The sequence below is a fragment of the Amia ocellicauda genome, chromosome 14 (genome assembly GCF_036373705.1).
Source record: "Amia ocellicauda isolate fAmiCal2 chromosome 14, fAmiCal2.hap1, whole genome shotgun sequence".
In the NCBI taxonomy this organism is placed as follows: domain Eukaryota; kingdom Metazoa; phylum Chordata; class Actinopteri; order Amiiformes; family Amiidae; genus Amia; species Amia ocellicauda.
The window spans coordinates 15,577,137-15,598,160 of record NC_089863.1 but is presented as its reverse complement, the minus strand read 5'-3'; the positions used below and the strand labels follow the sequence as shown (position 1 = coordinate 15,598,160).

The window sequence follows — 21,024 nt, the reverse complement described above, 5'->3', positions numbered from 1 at the left end:
AATCACACACTCCTGTGTAGTGTAAACCGCAGCGCAGTGAATGACAGCAGGGAAAACATGTCTGAGCAAGCTACACTGGGATGCAACCGTTAAGACCACGATACACTATGAAATTTCATAGTGTATCGTGGCCTTTACACAATATAGGCCTTTTGTACCAGAGCTATAGAGAAGATGCTCAGCTGCACCACCAGAGGTCAGTAAGGAAACAGCATTTAAACTATTCTCACTGCAGGTACTCAGATCTTTTTTTCTTTTGTAGTGTTAGAGAGACAAGCAAACGCTCCCATTTAATACCAAAAAAAAAAAAAAAACAGAGGGAGAAGGAGCTGGATTGTCCAAAGAGAGACATAATGATGCGTTTAATCCCAGGTGGGGGTACCTTGCCCAGATTGCTTCCTGTAAAAACACTGGATAAATTGGTAATTGGATGTAAATGTAGGCACTGTTATAAAGGAGCACTACTGACTTTGTTGAACTGTGGCTAAAGACTACATTACCCAGGATGCCAATTGCGCGCCTAGCATTAAATGTGAACTTGTGAATGTGAACTGATAGGTAAATAAAAAGACCATGTGTGCAAATGACAAGTGGAGCACCAATCACAACTCTTTCGTTATGATGGCCCCGCCCACCCTCAGAGCCATATAAGGAACTCGAGCTAAAGGACAGGGGATTTCGCGGGAACGACGGATAGGACGAGGAGCTGCGCTTTTGATTTCCTGTCCGGAGTAAGAAGAATAGTGTAGATTGAAATCCTTTACATATATGCGGGTTATCTGAACAACTGCTGTCTTGTTTTGAACAGTTAAACAAAAGAGGGCCGCCTGTCATGGCTGCTGCGCTGTAGAAGAGCTCTGACCCGGGAGAGAAGAGGACTGTGAGTAAACCATGAACATCCCGGCAAAGAGACCTCTCTTCCTGGTTCATTTTCCTCACTTATTAAGCAGTGTGACTAGTAAGCTCAATATTCTTCAAAGATTCTGTTGACATTTACTTAAATGCTTGGACTTGCATATGTTTTTTCTCTCCGCATTTATTGCATTTGATTATAAATTGCTTTGTTAAAACCCAACGAGGTTAAGCGCTTTTACACAATGACAACATAAATGGGACTCATTTAGAGTAGAGACTGTTGGTGAACCTGTACTTTTTGTTATTATTATTTTTGTTTATTTTCTCCTGTAAATTATGTTTCCTTTAATGTGAAATAATAATAATATAATAATGTGAACATGCATTCTACATGTGTATCTGGACAGTATGGGATATTCTATATATATATATATATATATATATAGATAGATATAAAATAAATGTATTAAAAGTGACTAGTTTTATGAGTCTTTGTGTAGAAACTGAAACTGAACTGAGGCACAGATCAACTCATGCATTTTATTATTTGTTGCTTAGCAGATGCCTTATCCAGGGCGACTTACAAAATATAAGCGCAATACAAAATATTTAATATAACATATAACAGAATGGTATGATCCTTACATTCACGGCCGGCCCTAGCCCTTTGGGGGCCATAGACGAGATTTGATTGTGGGGGCACCCACCTCGCCGCAAAACATTTTAGTGATGCCCATCTTAATGGCGGAGAGAAAATGTTAAGGTAACACTAAGAGACACAAACTTAAATATTGCACAGAACATGTATTGCACTTTAACATACACTGAAATAGATTTAGTAATACATACACATGTAAATAGTGCACTGTGCACACTGAAATAACAGTACAAAAAAAAATACCCACACCATCAATACTATATTACACAGTGCACTTTAAAAACTAAATCTATTAAAAAAATATACAATACTATCAAAAATCATTAGCTGACAACTGGCAAACTACTGTAGTAGTTAACAACTAGCTAATCATTATCATTTGGATGACAACTGGCAGTAGGCTAGCTATCACAGTGCTGCTCCACCACAATACCAGTCACATCACCAACATTTTCAAAAATAAGATTACTTCATTTGATTGAGCTGGATTATTGCTTTATATATAATGTGTAAAAATATGTTAATTGCTCACAAATTCATTACATTTTAAAGTCCCACTACTTGGAATATATAATACCTTCCAGCGATTACTCAAGACACACCTATTCAGACTGTACCTGTAACTTAGCTGTTATTCCCTTGCAGGGCTCAGCTCTCCTGTTAAATTGCACTTTATCTAGTTTTTGTTGTACAACTTGCTTTTACATTGCTAGCAGAGGTGCAGCTTATGACCAGGCAAGCCAGGCAGCTGCCTGGGGCCCCAAGACTGAAGGGACCCGCCGAGGGGCAACAAAATTGAATCCACAGCAATGCCGATGCCCCCCCCTGCTCTCACTGGAGAAAACTGTCAGCACCCACCAGCCCCCCCACGGCCCCGATTCTTCTGCCTAGGGCTCCCACAGACTCTAGAATCTCCACTGATTGCTAGTACTCGTGTTGTTTATATTGATTGCCCCTATGTCCCCTTCCCCTGAGCTATTAACTATGACTTCACATCTTGTCTACAATTAATAGCTCACAAATCTAGGATGTAGGGATTTAGGGAACACTTAAATCACACATCAGATCTCGATGAACGAAATATATTAAAGATCAAAATCTTTACTGTACATTGTGTAATTCGTTGAGAACAAAATGACGTAACAACGGTCAATGGAAACCAAAATCACCAATCGATTGAGGGCTGGATTCAAACTCACACCAAAAATCAAAGTAAACAATTGAAATCACAGGCTGTTCCAACTTGCATGAATTTCATCACAGCAACTCATAATGTGACTCAGTAGTGTGTGTGGCCCCCATGTGCCTGTATGCACTCCCGACAACGTCTGGGCATGCTTCTGATGAGACAGCGGATGTGTCGTGGGGGATCTCCTCCCAGACCTGGATCAGGGCATCAGTGAGCTCCTGGACAGTCTGTGGCACTACTTGGCTGCGTCGGATGCACTGATACATAACGTCCCAAAGGTTCTCAATTGGATTCAGGTCTGGGGAACGAGAGGGCCAGTCAATGGCATCAATGCCTTCGTCATCCAGGAACTGCCTACACACTCTGGCCACATTGTCCTGCACCAGGAGGAACCCAGGGCCCACCGGGGATTTCATCCCGGTACCTAACGGCAGTCAGGGTACCGTTGGCTAGCACGTGGAGGTCTGTGTGACCCTCCAAGGATATGCCTCCCTAGACCATCACTGACCACCGCCAAACCGGTCATGCTGGATGATGTTGCAGGCAGCATAACATTCACTACGGCGTCTCCAGACTCTTTCACGTCTGTCACTGAATCTGAATGATTCAGAGGAGAACTGGGTGAAAGTGTTGTGGTCAGATGAGACCAAAATCAAGCTCTTTGGCGTCTACTCAACTCGTCGTGTTTGGAGGAGGAGGAATGACCCCAAGAACACCATCCCCACCGTCAAACATGGAGGTGGAAACATTATGCTTTGGGGGTGTTTTTCTGCTAAGGGGACAGGACAACTGCACCGCATCAAAGGGACGATGGACGGGGCCATGTACCGTCAAATCTTGGGTGAGAACCTCCTTCCCTCAGCCAGGGCATTGAAAATGGGTCGTGGATGGGTATTCCAGCATGACAATGACCCAAAACACACAGCCAAGGCAACAAAGGAGTGGCTCAAGAAGAAGCACATTAAGGTCCTGGAGTGGCCTAGCCAGTCTCCAGACCTTAATCCCATAGAAAATCTGTGGAGGGAGCTGAAGGTTCGAGTTGCCAAACGTCAGCCTCGAAACCTTAATGACTTGGAGAGGATCTGCAAAGAGGAGTGGGACAAAATGCCTCCTGAGATGTGTGCAAACCTGGTGGCCAACTACAAGAAACGTCTGACCTCTGTGATTGCCAACAAGGGTTTTGCCACCAAGTACTAAGTCGAAGGGGTCAAATACTTATTTCACTCATTAACATGCAAATCAATTTATAACTTTTTTTAAATGCGTTTTTCTTGATTTTTTTGTTGTTATTCTGTCTCTCACTTTTAAAATACACCTACCATTAAAATTATAGACTGATCATTTCTTTGTCAGTGGCCAAACGTACAAAATCAGCAGGGGATCAAATACTTTTTCCCCTCACTGTATAATGCTACCAGAGAGAGAGAGAGAGTGTTAACTCGGAATGGCAAGTTTTTTGTGCAGGTTTATGAATCGATTGCAGTGCACAGGGAGTATCCACACACAGCATAAGCTCAGTCACACACAGACAAATGGTTACCAAATTTACAGCGAAAACAAAGGCTGTGACGACATCACCGTGCATCCATATACAGCGCAGACAATTATAGCAAAAGCCATTTCCAATGAAGATCCATAACTGCACTGACTAACACAGCACAAACCAAACAGCTCTGACCCAACACAGCACAGTGACAACACCTATCCTATGAACTGCATCCGGTCACATCGCATTAACCCTATTAAGACTGACTACTTTATTTACTCTTTATTATATATTATTATTAATAATATTATAGTACTTAATAATCATAATCATAATAATAAATTCCTGTTGAGTTTGTTCTAGAGCAGCAGCTTTTGACTTAGCTGCCGTACTGCAAGTTAAAACGGTAAAACTGGGAAACTTGCTGTCAACATCAGCTATAATGGTACAGTCGGACTGAGTTCAATAAAACATTCTTGTTAAAAGAATAGTAGCCTATGTGAGTGTTTGCATACATTACATAACCAGTATAGGTTATAATACATTTTCTTTTAACCAGGAAATGCATCATAGCTTCAAATGTCTTAGAAAAGTGACATGCAAGCATGAGTTTTCCATATGGGAGGGATCGACTTATGTACCATTCATATTAAAATGGTGTAGGCCATGTATGGAAAATATATGCTGTGATTTGTATTAGAGACAGAAGGAGAAAGAGGAGATCATTTATCCATGTTAGCCCAAACAGTGCAATTTTAGCCCAAGAATGAAAATAAAAATCCTGGTAACAGTGTTGTGAGCAAAACCTCTTATGAAATGATGGATCTTCTTACTGTCATAGGTGTTCAGGAGCAGGACCCAAAACAGCAGCTGCAGGAAAAGCATCTTGACCCTCCTGGATTCTCACTGGACACAGAAGACTGAATCTCCTCCACTCTACTGGACGCCACTGTAGACAACACGCTTTATATAGACCTCACTGTCACACACTGTGAAAAGGAGACGCCCACTGACACGTCCACAGTCTTCAACCCAACTGCTCTTTACCTGACACACTCACACACAGTGTAGGCACATTGACACTATAGGAGACCCCTGCAATATAGTGGTAAAACCACAGTAAAACTCTTACTGCATAAATGCCACATGCAGCCTCCCCCCCATCCTGATCAGGAGTTTATTTAAGCTTAGGACGTACTGATCTTAAAGTGGATGTGTGTGTGTGCGTTGTTGGGGTGGGGGTTGGTGGTTGCAGTGGTTGTTCTTGATCTTGTTCAGTTCTCTACTCACCACCACTGTTATTGGACAAGCCTGAGAAACCGATATGCATTGCTTAGTGCTGAGCTGCTCCAGAAGTTGTCAGCTACTACTTTGTGATGGAGATAACACAGTTTTCACACAGCTGCTCTGACAGTGCCAGGCCCCTGCAGTTATGTGCCATCAACACTCCACTCCACTCCAGCCCATGAGGCCATCCACTAGGAAGACACTAGTATAGGAAGTGGGCTACAGCAGGCACTATCCCCAGGATCTGCAATGGACAGCTCCCAGTTTCTCCTCGCAAAGGCTCCCCTGCGTCGAGCTGCTGCAGCACCATGGAGAGCAGCTAGAGGGCAACAAGGGGCAGCTGACAGCACTTCTAATGAGGAGGGAGTCTTATATAAGCAGCCCCTGCACTCTCTTCTGGAAAGAAGGCAAGCACATCACACCCCAAGAGGCCCAGAAAGAACAGGAACTATACATTTATTTAAATAAAACAAGGCAAATAAGCCTAATTTCACTACAGAACTTCTCTTGTTTCTCTTTCATTCCCAGGCCTACCCACCTGGCTCATGAAAGAAATAGATTCAGTTTGAGGCTCCCTATGCATAACAAATACATTATATATGAATGTGATGCTTGTTTCCAAAACTGTGACATGTTTCCACTTGTGTACAATTCAAACCACAATACATTTTGCCACAAGCAGGAGGAGGAGACCCCTCCTGATATAGATATTTTGCGACAGGCTTGGATTTACTACCGCTGCTTGCTCTCACACTGTGGAGGAAAAATACCTGGAAAGGTAAAAACCAACACAGCGACTAGCCTACTTGTAATATATACAGACAGGTGACAAATTAAAGGAACAACCAACATAAAGTGTCTTCGTAAGGTTTTGGGCACCACGAGCCGTCAGAACAGCTTCAATGCTCTTGGCACAGATTCTATGAGTCTCTGGATTCTACTGGAGAGATGAACACCATTCTTCCAAAAGATATTCCCTCATCTGGTGTTTTGATGATGGTGGTGGAGAGCGCTGTCTAACATGTCGGTCCACAATCTCCCATAGGTGTTCAATTGGGTTCAGATCTGGTGACTGCAAAGGTCATAGCATATGAGTCACAACATTTTCATACTCATCACACCATTCAGTGACCCTCGTGCCCTGTGGATGGGGCATTGTCATCCTAGAAGAGACCACTCCCATCAGGATAGAAATGTGTCACCATAGGATAAAGGTGATCACTCAGAATAACTTTGTAATGATTTGCAGTAACCCTTCCCTCTAAGGGGACAAGTGGACCCAAACCATACCAGGAAAATGCCCCCCACAACATAACAGAGCCTCCGGACCCCCTCACTATAGGGGTCAAGCAGTCAGGCCTGTACTGCTCACTTGGTGTCACCACACATGCACTTGTCCACTTGTCAAGAATATGCTGAAGGATGACTCATCTGACCATATCACTTTTTTCCACATCTCTGTAGACCAGTGCCTATGGTTGTTGTATCACTGATCTCTCAGATGTGCATCTGTCTTTGTAATGGGGGGTTTATGCACTGCAGCCCTACTATAATATCCTCTCTGTGTAGTTCTCGATGGACTGTTCTTGCTGACAGTCTGATCACGTCCTGCATTGACATTCTCAGTCACCTGGGAAAGAGTTGCTCTTCTGTATTACCTTACATCGCAGTAATGCACGAGCATCACGTTCATCGAATGTGCGCTTTTGACCACAATTTCAACCCTATTTACTTTCCCATAGATCTAAATGCAGATGTAACTTTAGTCACTGTTCCTATTGAAACACTAGCCAGTTGAGCGTCTTTGTGACTGAAGCTCCTGCCATTCGTGCCCCAATAATGACCCCTCTTTCAAAGTCACTTAGATTCTGTCCTCTTGCGATCTTGATCCAAAATCGAGGTAAACTGGGCCTGCTCAGCATTAGTATACATGCCACAGAGCAGGATAGGATGTTAATTGCTTAAATGCATCATGCAATACACCTCCTTGGAGGCATCAGCATTCGTTATGTTCCTCCACTCATTTATTCAGGTTTTTTCTTTCATTTGTCACCCATCTGTATGTTACTGTTTGTGTCTGTGTTCACAAGGTACATAGTAACATTCTTTTTCCAATACAATCTGTGGGAAGTAGTTAGTTTTGTCTTTTGTATAAAACAAAAGAGTTGTTTAAAATAAACACTGTCCCAACACTCCAGCTTGAGATGACTGTGCCACCTACAAACTAATTAAACAACTATGATCATAATGATCATAACTATTACTAGTTGATATTATTGTTTAACAAGTTTAGTCCAAACTGAAATGAGAACATGGCAGTATTGATTTTAAACCTGTAAAAGACAAAACATGGTGCCCTATGGGTTTTCCTTTTTTCTCTGTTCTTTACTGTTTGATCCGCTCTGTGGCAACTTCTTTATGAAGCACCCTATAGTACATAAAAATAGACGTGGATGTGATTGGATTGGATTGGAGTGATGAACTCAGCCCCATGTTTGAAGCTTTGACTTTTCTGAAGCTTTTGCATTTCCTGCAACTATTTTTACATAGAAATGTGTTGATCATGTGTATGCCACTGTGTATATTCAGTGGAAATGCTTATTATTATTATTATTATTATTATTATTATTACTTTTCATATCAAATAATTATATCAGTAATTGTGGAAGAAACAATAGATTCTGCAATGTAAATCTTGTTCTTCATATGCTTTCAATTATACACCTTAAATATATTTTTTATAATAGTAATATAATTCAATGTTCTCAAGTTTCCCAAAAGTTATTGGATATATTAGCCTTATGATCTTGAAGGCACTTGGGGAACCTGAAGCACTTTGGAAGGATTCTCCAGCACTAGGGTTGAGGATTGCGGGGTTAGGTGTATCAATAACTGTCAACAGGACATATTGATCTTGAAGTAGAATTGTGTGTGTGGTGTGTGTGTTGTATTGATGGAAGGATTGGTGAGGTGCTGTGGTGGTTGATCTTGATCTTGCTCAGTTCCTCCTACACCACCAATCAGTTATCGGACAACCCAGTGAAACAGATACACATTGCTTATCTAGAGAATAGCGCTGAGCTGCTCCAAAAATGGTACATACTCAGCACTTATTGATGAAGATACCAAAGTACATACTCAGCACTTAATGATGGGGATGTCAAAGTTCATACTCAGCTGCTCTCACTGATGGAGTGTCAAGCCCCTGCAGTCCTGTACCATGTCTCCCCCAACACCTGCTTTGTTGAGTGTGACTCCTGCATGGCTCACAGCTCCATGTGCTTTTTTTTGTTGTCTTGCTCCTTAATTCCCGGCTAGTGAGATTGTTTAGGTTCAGCTTCCCTGTAGTCATGTGAGTGTGTGTGTGTGTGTGTGTGCGTGTGTGTGTGTGTGCGTGTGTGCATGTGAGTGTGAGTGTGTGTGTGTGTGTGTGTGTGTGCGCTCCCTGTGATGGCCTGGCATCCCATTCAGAATACCTATTGCTTATATAAGTGGAAATAAGGGATATTTAACACTACACAGTTAATATAATTTTGTTTTTTAGTTTTTGAAAGCTTTTTGGACGGGTCTTTTGTTAACTACTTCTCTCTGCTAAAGCCGCTTGTAAGGGTCCTATTAAATGAGCTCTTTCTACATCTAATCAACCCATGAAGGTGATCAGTAGATCAATTAAAGAAGTGCAACTACATACCAAGTGTTTGAATGCTTTGCAGTTTTATTGAGCTGTTCAGCAGAGTCTCATTACAACTGATCTCTAATAGCAGAGACGGATCTGGAGACACAGTGAAAGAGAAAAGGAGAGATAAGAATACACAACAGGACAGGGAGACATGGGTCGAGAGGATGGGACAGAAGAAAGAGTGCAGGTGATATAAACTGCTGGTCTGAACAGATATCAGATCTGGGAGCAGCAGAGCGTGCAGTGAGCCAGCCAGCCAGGTAGGGGGCGCTGTCCCCAGTAGGAGCCTCAGACACCACTGTGCTCCTTTATCCAGTCTCGATAGCTAGACACCCGGGTGAAGACCCCTGGATAGTCTTTTAGTGCACAGCCAGCCCCGAAACTGGTGAGCCCAGCCAGGACCCAGGACTGCCCAGTCTTCCTACAGACCAGAGGACCCCCAGAGTCACCCTGCAACCAGATAGAGAGAGAGAGAGAGAGAGAGAGAGAGAACCAGTTATGTCAGTTTTTTCTTCTGTCAATCAAATTTGCTGGTTCTCAGATGTGCACTTTTTGGAAACTAGTTGCTCCACTCCACCATTCTGACAGTCTTTGATCGGCTCCCTGTTGGTCTGAAAAGCTGGGTTAAAAATGGAAGAATGCTAATTCACAGTGATCACTTTTCCTGGGTTTCCCTGTGCGAGTGTTTTTTGTGCAGCTGGGTGTGCTGTGGTTCAGCCATGACGTAAATCACTCAAAGTGCGTGCTATTGCTGTCGTTAAGAGCGGCCCACATGACAGCAAACGGAGCTCACAAGCAATTGAGTCTCTTATTTAAAAAAAAAAAGTGCAGCCATCGGAACAAAATCGGTGAGGACTTGTCTGTGTGTCACCTCTGTTGTAACTCAGACTCAACCAATTGATCACTTAAGATTTGACATATGACTGAATCTCAAATGTGACTCTCCACTGTCCACACAATGGGTGTAATCTTTCAAGTGTTAGCAATAGCAAAGCTCAGTACTGTCTGTGACCTACATGGCAGGGACCCATGCCCTCTTCACCCCCAGCGCACAGCATCTCTGGGAAGATAAAAGCATTCCCATAGTACAGCTCCATGCAGTGCTCATTGTCAACAATGGGGAGCTCAATTTCTTGTAGGGTTTGAGGTTCTGGCTGAGGCACTGGGAAGACAGAGAGAGAGAGAGAGACAGACAGACAGACAGACAGACAGACAGAGAGACAGACACAGAGACAGACACACAGAGAGAGAGAAAAGTTGGACTTTGTAATCATACTTTATTGCCAATCAATTTCAAAATAACAGGAAAATGAATCACTCAGAAGATGAAATAACCTATGGTGGTTTGTGAGATTTGGCTCACACAATAATGAATGTTACAGTGTGTGTGTGTGTGTGTGTGTGTGTTTGCAAGGTAAATAGTAACTTTCTTATTCCAGTACATTCTGCCCAAAGTAATATAAATGTTGTTCTAATACTTAGGTTACTGTGTCACAAAACTCTTCTGTGGATTAATCTTCTCTATTGTCGGATGCAAAAAATAATCTGGTGATTCATAGTTTTTCTGCTCAGAAGGATGTCGTGACACGACACATCTGCAATACCCCATCTGCCATTACTTGGTAAGTTTCAACTTTTACATTTTTAAAAGTTGATTATATGATGGACTTGATCTGAAAGAGTGTCATGTCACGCTTAGACACATAAAACTGTGATTTTAGAACAAGTGGGACCTTTCCTTTAACCTACAGCCAAAGCTGCTGCAAGGAGAAGGGGAGGGAGATGGAAACGGAGAATATGTCAGTTAGAAGCTGAGTGGGATTCATATAAAGACATTGCTGATCCTCTCCATAGACACCAACAAATTGTCTGCTAAATGGTACATGAGAAACTCGTACCCAATCACAGTTGAATTAATTAATTAATTAATTATTCAGGAAGTCACTCTCTACTTTCAACACAAGTGTGTCATTTGCAGTGTTGGGCAAGCTACTTGGAAAATGTAGTGAACTAAGCTACCAGTTACTCTACATTAAATTAAGCTTCACTACACTGAAGCTACCCACGGGGGAAATGTAGCAAGCTTAGCTACAGCAACATGACAAAAGTAGCTTACTACATCTAAGCTATTTTTTTATTTTCTTATATTGAACCAAATTAATTTCAATTCAGTGCTATCTCAGTGATCAGTCAAACTGTCAGTCAAACAGACAGGCAGGCAAATTGTTCAGTTCAATTGTTTATTAAACAATAAACTGTGCTCTCTGCTCTCACTGTTCCAAAAGCAACAAACAAACAAAAACATGTGCTCCACATAATAACAAAACCAGGTGTCAGAGTGTGTGTATGTTCATCTTTGTATGTGTGTGTGTTTGTGTGTGTGTACGCACCTGTGTTTGCATGGGTATGCTCAATTTGGACTTGGGCACATTTGCAAGGACAAACTGTAAGTTAACTCAAAACTCAATAACTCAGCTCAAACCACAGTAGCAAAAGAATAAAGACCTGCTCCAAACAGTAACAACAAAAAAACAAGTCCTCACCCTCTGCCATCTTTCCATCAAGTAAACTCAATCTCTGTGTCTTTATTCTCCTGCAGTCGCAGGCATAGTGCAAATGTACCTCATTACATAGTATGTTATAGGCTAATTTTCTATTACAAATAAAATAAAACCTTTTGGTTAATACAAGATATAATATACACTTCTGGTCAAATTAATTGTTGCAACAGTGATAAGTCTACTCAATTTGAGAAAATAGAAGATATCCTTCTTGAGTGTTGTGACGGACGAGCTCTGCATCAGCTGCATGTTGCTCAGACCTGTGATAGTGTTACCTTGACACACAAACACACACACTGTATTGTCTGAACTGTAACGGTTTAATGTTCAGCTAATAAAAGCATGATGTTTTTCATGAATGTGAAATCAGTCCTTTTATTTCTGTGATAGCACTGGAAATCTGGGTTTATAGTTTGCAAACACTTTTCTATATTTACATTCGTTATTGTTTCTATGAACTGAGCAATGCACCGTGCTCATACAAGTTATAAATCCCATCCAATTCCAAAAATAACATGCGTTAAGCTAACTTCCATTGCTTTAAAAAAAGTGAATGTAGCAAATTATTATAAAATTAATATACAAGTTATCAAGCCTGTCTGATTGTAAAAATAACATGCTGCTTTATATGCAGTTGGCTCTCCTGATGAATGACCTCAAAACTACTCGCTATCCATTTACTAACATCAGCGCCAATTCTCAGAAAAAATCACACCAGGACGTTTTTGTTTCCTGCCTCCTCTTCCTTTTTTTCTCCCGCCTTATTTTATAAATGAGAAAGGCGATTGATATGGGCTCAAAATAGCGCCATAAGTATCGCATTAAAAAAAAAAAATTGTAAACAAAAAAAACGAGAAAAAATTGATGTCGATATCAAAAATTAAAAAATCGAAAGCAAAATGTATAGAATTGTAAACAAAGCAAAAAAAAAACTTGAAAGCAAAAAATGTTAAATCAAGAGCAAAACCTGTCTTTGCTTGCGATGCTGCGATCTTCGCTTTCGCCGCCAGTTTCTTTGCTTTCGATTGATTTTTTTTCGTTACGAGTTTTGCCGCTGTTTTGTCGTGAGGGCGGGATTTACAGGGAGGCGCGGATCCTGGGTCTCCATTGGTCCAGCAGGTTTGAGTGACGGTTCTTCCTGACCCAATCAGTGCGCAGGTGGGCTGGTCCGACAGTCACTCTGTAACACATCTGACGTCACTGACTGACCCAGACTGAGAGGAGCAGCTACATGGAATTGAATTATAATCAAAGCATGCTTTTAATAAAAGTTGTGGACAATCACTTTCTACATCTTACATGTGTTTATTTCATACAGCCTTTATTCGCATCTTTATCAATGGCGCCAGTAGTTTTGTAGGTGACTGTGCATATGTATATAGTGTGTATGTGTGTGTGTTTCTTACCTAAACATAAACTGGGCATCACATGCTCTTAATGAATACGATGCCCCTCCATTTGCCTCTTGCTAATGACGTGATCTGCATCAGTCTGGCGCTGTTATCTGAGCAGCTGAATTAAAGTCTGCAGGTGACATTAATATGAACATGATATTAAACATGTTACTGTGCACATAGCAGGTGGATCCTGTGTTGTGTGTCAGTGCTGTATGTTGGGCTCAATGGCGGTGATCAGTGATTGCGCAGCTCTTGACTGCAGGTCTGCGCAAACAGGGGCTTTAATGAGTCGCTGAATCGGCGCTGCTGTTGAAACCGAGACAGTCGATACCATCCAGACCAGCCCACCTGCGCACTGATTGGGTCAGGATGACCCGTCACTCAAACCTGCTGGACCAATGGAGACACAGGATCCCCGCCTCCCTGTAAATCCCGCCCTCACGACAAAACAGCGCAAAACTCGTAAACGAAAAAAAATCAATCGAAAGCAAAGAAACTGGCATCGAAAGCAAAAATTGCAGAATCGCAAGCAAAGACAGGGACTGCAGGCGAGTTTTGCTCTTGATTTAACATTTTTTGCTTTCAAGTTTTTTTTTGTGTGCTTTTGATACATTTTCATTTTTTTTTACAATTCTATAAATTTTGCATTCGATTTTTGAATTTTTGATATCAACATCAATTTTTTCTCGTTTTTTTTTGTTTACAATATTTTTTTTTGAATGTGATACTTATGGCGCTAATTTGAGCCCATAGATTGGCCGCATACAAAATGACTGACAAGTCTCTCTCGCATCAAAAATTACTGGGCACATACAATGTGATTGACAGTTACTCCTCCCACAATGTGCAGCAGTACACACTTGCAGGCCTCAGGCCGAGGACAGGTGCGTGATGTCCCCCACATACAGGTCCGTCACTTACTGATCCTTAGCACTTGTATTTGAGCCTTGAGCTTGAGCTTCAGAAATGCTTGGGAAAATGTAGCTTGTGTGGACGCTACCGCACTCCTTGATCAATAAAAGAGCTTCGCTACTGAAAAGCTATTTGATTCAGAAAACAGCGACACTACCACCACGCTACTGAGAAATGTAGTTAAACTAGTAACAGCGCTACTTGTTTCGACGTTACTGCCCAACACTGGTCATTTGTGATTCTCCAGCATGTATTGATGTGATCTAGCCCAACACATAAGGTTGAAAGGGAGAGAGGTTAATGAGTTCAGCTTCCACCTACCACCCTCCATGATATTCCCCCAGCCTGTAGCCCAGCACTCCCAGGCCTTGGTGTATTTGTCTTCAGGCCCAGGCAGGGTCACGGGTTTAATGTAATTGTTGCTGGACACTGTGGCATTGAGCTCTATCAGCGCGATGTCGAAGCCTGTTTTGCCGCCCACATATTCCTCATGCTTGATGACCTTATTCATGGTGCGTCTCACTTCATGCTCACTGGGTTCATCCAGGGAATGCGCCCCAAGGACCACCTCAGATTCCCACCATTTATAATGGCTGAAAAACAGACGATTGATACAGTTATTCTTGTTGTTTAGAGTGCCCATATAGTGCCATGTTTTTGTCACTTTTAAACCATTTTCAGGTATCCACAAATATGACTGCAGTAAACTGATGTAGAGATGTACCACCCCCAAGTGCACTGTGTTGTTGTTGTTCTTCGCTGCACAGTAACATTGTGTGAATGTCATACAGGGTCCATTTAAGGAATTGTAATCCATGTCAAGCACAGTACTGTTATTTTGCAAGCATGCATATATACGGTATATATTGCATGTATGCATTTTACCATTAATTCTCTGTATTTTGCTATTTGTGAACATTCTTATTAAGTTTTAGAAATATCCTTTTAAAGCCTTATTTTACATTGTTTTGACCACACCTCCATGAGGTCAACACATTTGCAAATTTTTATTTTCAATATGGAAAATGTATTGTTGAACAGAACCTCACCATATATTTTCAATCCACACAATAAATATACAGATAACAAACAAATATATTTTAAATACATTCCATGCATTTTACAAATACCAAAAAGGGACCAATTTTGGCAGATGAAGAAGGAGCATACATGTCTACCTTATTTTAAACTATCTATTGGTTTAGTGTGGGGTAAGTGACCAGAAGTGCTGTAATTTTCCATGATGTAAAGGGGCGTGTCTTGGAGGGGTGTGTCCAGAGTGGGTCAAAGTGTCTGATTGGTCAGGGTCAATAAGGGTGTAATTCAATGGGTGAGCCCGGCTCAGGTACAGTGTGATACAGACAGAGGATACTCACAAGTCCACACAGTGTGCTGCAGTGAGAACCCAGCGGTCACTGATCAGGGAGCCACCACAACTGATATGCAATCCATTCATCAGGGTAATCTTCAGATACACCTGCCAGGGCCACTGTCCCTCCTTAGCATCCTCACCCCCCACTATGGAGCTCCTGGGATGAGGACGAAGATGTGTACGAGGATGAGGACGAAGATGTGGATGGCTGGACACTGGACAGAGCGAGCGAGAGAGAGAGAGAGAGGGAGACACAACAGAGAGTCCGTTAGTAATAACGACACACATAATGGGACCAGAGAGAGATAGAAAGAAAGTGTTAACTCGGAATGGCAAGCTTTTCGTGCAGGTTTATGAATTGATTGCAGTGCACAGGGAGTATCCACACACAGCATACACTCAGTCAAACATTTTCTCTTAATCAGGAAATGCACCTTTTATTTTATACATGTTATTGAGGTAAAGAGATGGAAAAAAAATGATTATATATATCAGAATAAAACAAGGAAAAGGCACGATCACAGAAGAAATCACTGAAAATTTAAAAGTAATGATAAAATCACAATAAAGTACAGAGCACAAGGAGAGCGGCGATCTCACTGCAATGGGTCCCTCACTCGTATCCACACCACACTTCACAAAGGGGGTGGGTGTGTCTGAAACTGTAGGGAGTAGCCAACCGATATAATTTGGAGCACCCAGGAGTCCTGGGTCTGTACAGCAGGAGCAGAGGAGTATCATCACTCAATGGAGGGGGAGGGGTGGCCGAGACCAGCTCCTCCTCCATGAGATTCACCTCAAGCTCTGAGCCTGTGTGTGGGCTGAGAGATAGGCAGTCCTACTCCCAAGTCACCTGTCTATCTGGACCTGGTGAGTTGCTTGCACTGCCTGTGCTGCCAGGAGATCACAGATCTGGTTCATCCTGCTGTTCAGAGCAAGGATGGCTGAATCTTGCTGTCTGTCTGCCAACGCTGCAGGGGGGAGTGTGCCGGCAACGATGAGGAAGAGGAGGAGGGGGCCTGTGAGCGCCGCTCCGTCGGTCTCCCCTGTAACTCTTGTGTCTGCACTAGTGGGACACGGGGGCACTGCAAAACCAAACCGCACGCAACCTTGCTGCTGCCAGACAGAACACTGTGTATTCAGAGTGTGGGATACAAGCACCACATAGGCCCATAGGCTTAACCACACCATGTGTGCTGGGGTTTCTGGGGACACCATGTGACCGGGGTCCGGTACCGAGACCACACACATGGGGGATAAAGTGTAGCGGAGCTCGATCCCAGCAAGCTGAGAGAGCGAGACCTCCTATAGCCGCAGGCGCAGGCTGTAGTGCGGGCGCAAGCTGGTGGAGGAGCCCCTCACATGGCCACAGTATTGGACTGAGCAAAAATATATTTGTCCAGCATATTTGTTCAAAAACTAGGTTCAAAATTGTTCATACCATTAACATTAAAATCCATTAAACTTTGGACTGAAATATTTTTGTGATATCTAACAATTATAATAAGAACATAAGAACATAAGAAAGTTTACAAATGAGAGGAGGCCATTGGATCCATCATGCTTGTTTGGTGTCCATTAATAACTGAGTGATCCAAGGATCCTATCCAGTCTATTTTTAAATGTTCCCAAATTTTCAGCATCTACCACATTGCTGGGGAGTTTGTTTCAGATTGTGACAACTCTCTTTGTGAAGAAGTGTCTACTGTTTTCCGTTTTCCAATTTGAGGATCAGTCTTTGCTGTGGAACCTTATCAAAAGCTTTTTGGAAATCTAAGTATATCATATCATATGCTTTCACGTGATCTACAGCTGCAGTTGCATGTTCAAAAATTCTAATAAATTAGTAAGACATGATCTGCCTCGTCTAAACCCATGTTGACTATCTCCAAGAATATGGTTTTCATTAAGATGCTCCTCTATTTTCTGTCTAATCATTTTTTCCAACATTTTACAGGTGATGCAGGTGAGACTGATTGGTCTGTAATTTCCTGGCTCAGTTTTGTCCCCTTTCTTGTGGATTGGTTTGACATTTGCTGTCTTCCAGTCAGTTGGCACATCCCCTGTTCTAAGTGTCATTTGGAATATTTGAGTTAGCGGCCTATAAATAATTTCCCTAATTTCTTTAAGTACTGTTGGAAATATCCCATCTGGCCCAGGTGATTTGTTTGTTTTTAATTCTGCTAGTCCCTTTAGTACCTCCTCCTCATTTATCCTGATCTCTCTTCGGATTTGACTGGACTGATTGTTAACCTGTGGCATGTCATCTGTTTTTTCTTTTGTAAAAACTTCTGTGAAACAACATTTTCTTCCTCTTGATATTTTTTTGCATACCTCTATTAAACCATTTTGGCCACTGTTTTTTGGTCCTCAATTTGCTAAGTTTTGGTACAAATTGCTCCTGAGCCTCAAGTAGTATATTCTTATAATATAACCATCCATTTTCAACTGACTCTGTATCCAGTGTGCTCCAGTCTACCTCTTCTTAGTGCCGCATCATACCTTCAATGTTTGCTTTTCTAAAATTGTAGACCATTGTTTTAGACTTGGACCTTGTTTTTTGAAAGAGTGCCTCAAAGCTAATCATATTGTGATCACAATTTGCCATTGGTTCTCTAACTAGTGTCCCTCTGACTCTGTCTTGGTCATTTGAAAAGATCACGTCAATGCATGCACTCTCCCTGGTTGGTTCCCTGACAAATTGAGTTAGAAAGCAGTCATTTACCATCTCAACCATTTCTATTTCTCCTTCTGTAGTCCCAACTGGGCTTTCCCAGTCTATGTTTGGGAAATTGAAATCCACCATTATAACAGCCACATCCTTGCTACATGCAGTCCTGATTACACTGTACAATGCATCATCTAGCTGAATATCTGAGTTGGGTGGTCTGTAACACACTCCTACCACTAATCCTCCAGATCTCTTGTTCAAAAGTTTCACCCACAAAGATTCTGTTCGGTTACTGGGATCTAATTTGAGTTCTTCTGCCTCAATGTCATTTTTCACATATAATGCTACCCCACCACCTCTTCGATTTTGCCTGTCTCTCCTAAACTGTGTGTATCCTTCCAACTTGTATTCATCCCCATCATTTTCTGTAAGCCATCACTCCTACAACACTTCCGTCACTCCTACAACATCATAATCACATCATCATTATGATCTAATCAGAAACAGAGACACATTTAATCGTGCCAGAAGAGATGACTGGCATGACATGAATGGGTCCCAACTAATGGGTCCCAATCCACCAGTGTTAGATGTCTACACTTACACTTTGTTTGAACTAAACAAAGATGTTTTAAAGTTAAAGTACACTCACATTTAAAATAACTTAGGATACCCTATAGATCAGTGGTGTCCAACCCTGGTACTGGAGAGACTCAATAATCTTAAACTCATGTGTCACCCGCAATAACCAGTTTTCTAAATACTGGGAACAAATGTGAGTTATTTATCAATTAATCAATTGGCAGGCTGTAGGTATTCACATAATTACTCCAATACTCCAATAGTTATTTAAATACATTAATCTGCTTTTATTTCTATACATTGACCTGTTTATTATTTTGTTGACCATAAGTACATGTATGTATTTTGAATTTGAGAGAGCAAGAGAGAGAGAGAGAAATAATAGATAATTTATCAATGTTAGCCCAAACACAGTGCAGTTTTAGCCCAAGAAAGAAAAGAAAAATCCTGGTAACAGTGTTGTGAGCAAAACCTCTTATGAAATGATGGATCTTCTTACCGTCATAGGTGTTCAGGAGCAGGACCCAAAACAGCAGCTGCAGGAGAAGCATCTTGATCCTCCTGGATTCTCACTGGACACAGAGCACTGACTCTCCTCCACTCTACTGGACCCCACTGGAGTCAACACGCTTTATAAAGACCTGACTGTCACACACTGTGACAAGGAGACGCCCACTGACACGTCCACAGTCTTCAACCCAACTGCTCTTTACCTGACACACTCACACACAGTGTAGGCACATTGACACTATAGGAGACCCCTGCAATATAATGGTAAAACCACAGTAAAACTCTTACTGCATAAATGCCACATGCAGCCTCCCCCCCATCCTGATCAGGATTTTATTCCAGGTTAGGACATACTGATCTTAAAGTGGATGTGTGTGTGTGTGTGTGCGTGCGTGCATGTGTGTGTGTGTGTATGTGCTAATGGGGTTGGTGGTTGATCTTGATCTTGATCTTGTTCAGTTCTCCACTCACCAGCAATGTTATTGGACAAGCTTAGACATCGTATAAACAGATACACATCGCTTATGTGAAGAATAGTGCTGAGCCGCTCCAGAAGTTGTCAGCTACTCATCACTTTGTGATGTAGATAACAAAGTTGATGCACAGCTGCTCTGACAGAGCGCCAGGCCCCTGCAGCAACACTCCCTCCCTTTTCCTGAGTGGGGGTCCCGTATCCCAGGGATCCTTCCTGGCCTTCACCTCCGGTAGCCTCACAGCTCCATTTTTTGGGGGGGATTTCTGTGGTTTCCTCCCACTCGCCAAAGACAGTTTGCTTAAGTTCATTTAGGTTCAGTTGCCCTGTAGTTTTTTGTGTGTGTGTGTGTGTGTGTGCCTGTGTGTGTGTGCGCGTGTGTGCGTGTGTGTGTGTGCGTGTGTGTGTGGTTTCAGCTCAGGTTCTCTCAACCACACTTACAAATTACATATTAATGTACCATTGCCTTCTGAGAGCAGGGGACTTGCTTTATTGGACAGTAATGAAATGAAAGTGTTTCCTAATGTTTAGAAATAGATTTGTGAATTTTCAGGATGACTAGAGAATCTGGGGTTCCCTATACAGAACAAATATATACTTAAGATACCATAGAATTGTAAGATATTATATTATTTATATTCCAACACTGGGCACTTTTTAAAATATTTAAAATATACACGATGACGAAGACATTGATGCCATTGACTGGCCCTCTCGTTCCCCAGACCTGAATCCAACTGAGAACCTTTGGGACGTTATGTATCGGTGTATCCGATGCCGCCAAGTAGCGCCACAGACTGTCCAGGAGCTCACTGATGCCATGATCCAGGTCTGGGAGGAGATCCCCCAGGACACCATCCACCGTCTCATCAGGAGCATGCCCAGACATTGTCGGGAGTGCATACAGGCCCTTTGGGGGCCACACACACTACTGAGTCACATTACCGTGATGAAATTCACGCAAGTTGGAACAGCCTGTGATTTCAATTGTTTACTTTGATTTTCGGTGTGAGTTTGAATCCATCCCTCAATCGGTCGGTGATTTTGGTTTCCATTGACTGCTGTTACGTCACTTTGTTCTCAACGAATTACACAATGTACAGTAAAGATTTTGATGTTTAATATATTTCGTTAATCGAGATCCGATGTGTGATTTAAGTGTTCCCTTATTTTTTTGAGCAGTGTATGTTGAAAATATATTTTAGAAATTAACAACAGTGAAACTAAACTAACAGCTACATTGGGAATTATGTGCAATTCTTTAAACAAAGCTTAACAAACTTTGGAAAGTATGGAATTACACCACTCAGTTATTGCTAGAATATTTGTCAGATAAGTGGAAATCAGTTACATCGTATTTGGTTATTTCTGATCTCTCACAGCAGAGCAGAGC

General features: G+C 42.0%; 1 protein-coding gene and 1 long non-coding RNA gene across 2 annotated transcripts; one reads left to right on the top strand and one right to left on the bottom strand.

The window, feature by feature from the left end:
* The first annotated feature begins 685 nt into the window (after window positions 1–685).
* LOC136768030 (uncharacterized) lies at window positions 686–5,986 on the top strand. Its single transcript, XR_010821937.1, has 2 exons — window positions 686–958; window positions 5,030–5,986. It is a non-coding gene; the product is annotated as an uncharacterized LOC136768030 (long non-coding RNA).
* Window positions 5,987–9,167: 3,181 nt separating this feature from the next.
* On the bottom strand, window positions 9,168–19,372 carry LOC136768845 (serine protease 33). The gene is made up of 5 exons (XM_066723228.1): window positions 19,149–19,372; window positions 15,401–15,611; window positions 14,346–14,617; window positions 10,171–10,316; window positions 9,168–9,604 (listed from the first exon to the last, which is right to left on the bottom strand). The coding sequence occupies exons 1-5, from the start codon at window positions 19,198–19,200 to the stop codon at window positions 9,443–9,445; spliced, it is 843 nt and encodes a 280-aa protein (XP_066579325.1). The 5' UTR covers window positions 19,201–19,372; the 3' UTR covers window positions 9,168–9,442.
* Between the last annotated feature and the right edge of the window lie 1,652 nt (window positions 19,373–21,024).

Bases quoted from the DNA above. Each gene is read 5' to 3' on its own strand.
- LOC136768845 (XM_066723228.1), bottom strand. From the start codon at position 19,200: ATGCTTCTCCTGCAGCTGCTGTTTTGGGTCCTGCTCCTGAACACCTAT. The intron at 10,317-14,345 runs GTAGGTGGAAGC...CTGTCTTCCCAG, and splicing joins GGGGAATATCATGGAGGGTG to TGCCTCAGCCAGAACCTCAA. The intron at 9,605-10,170 runs GTAGGTCACAGA...ATCTGGTTGCAG, and splicing joins AGGGCATGGGTCCCTGCCAT to GGTGACTCTGGGGGTCCTCT.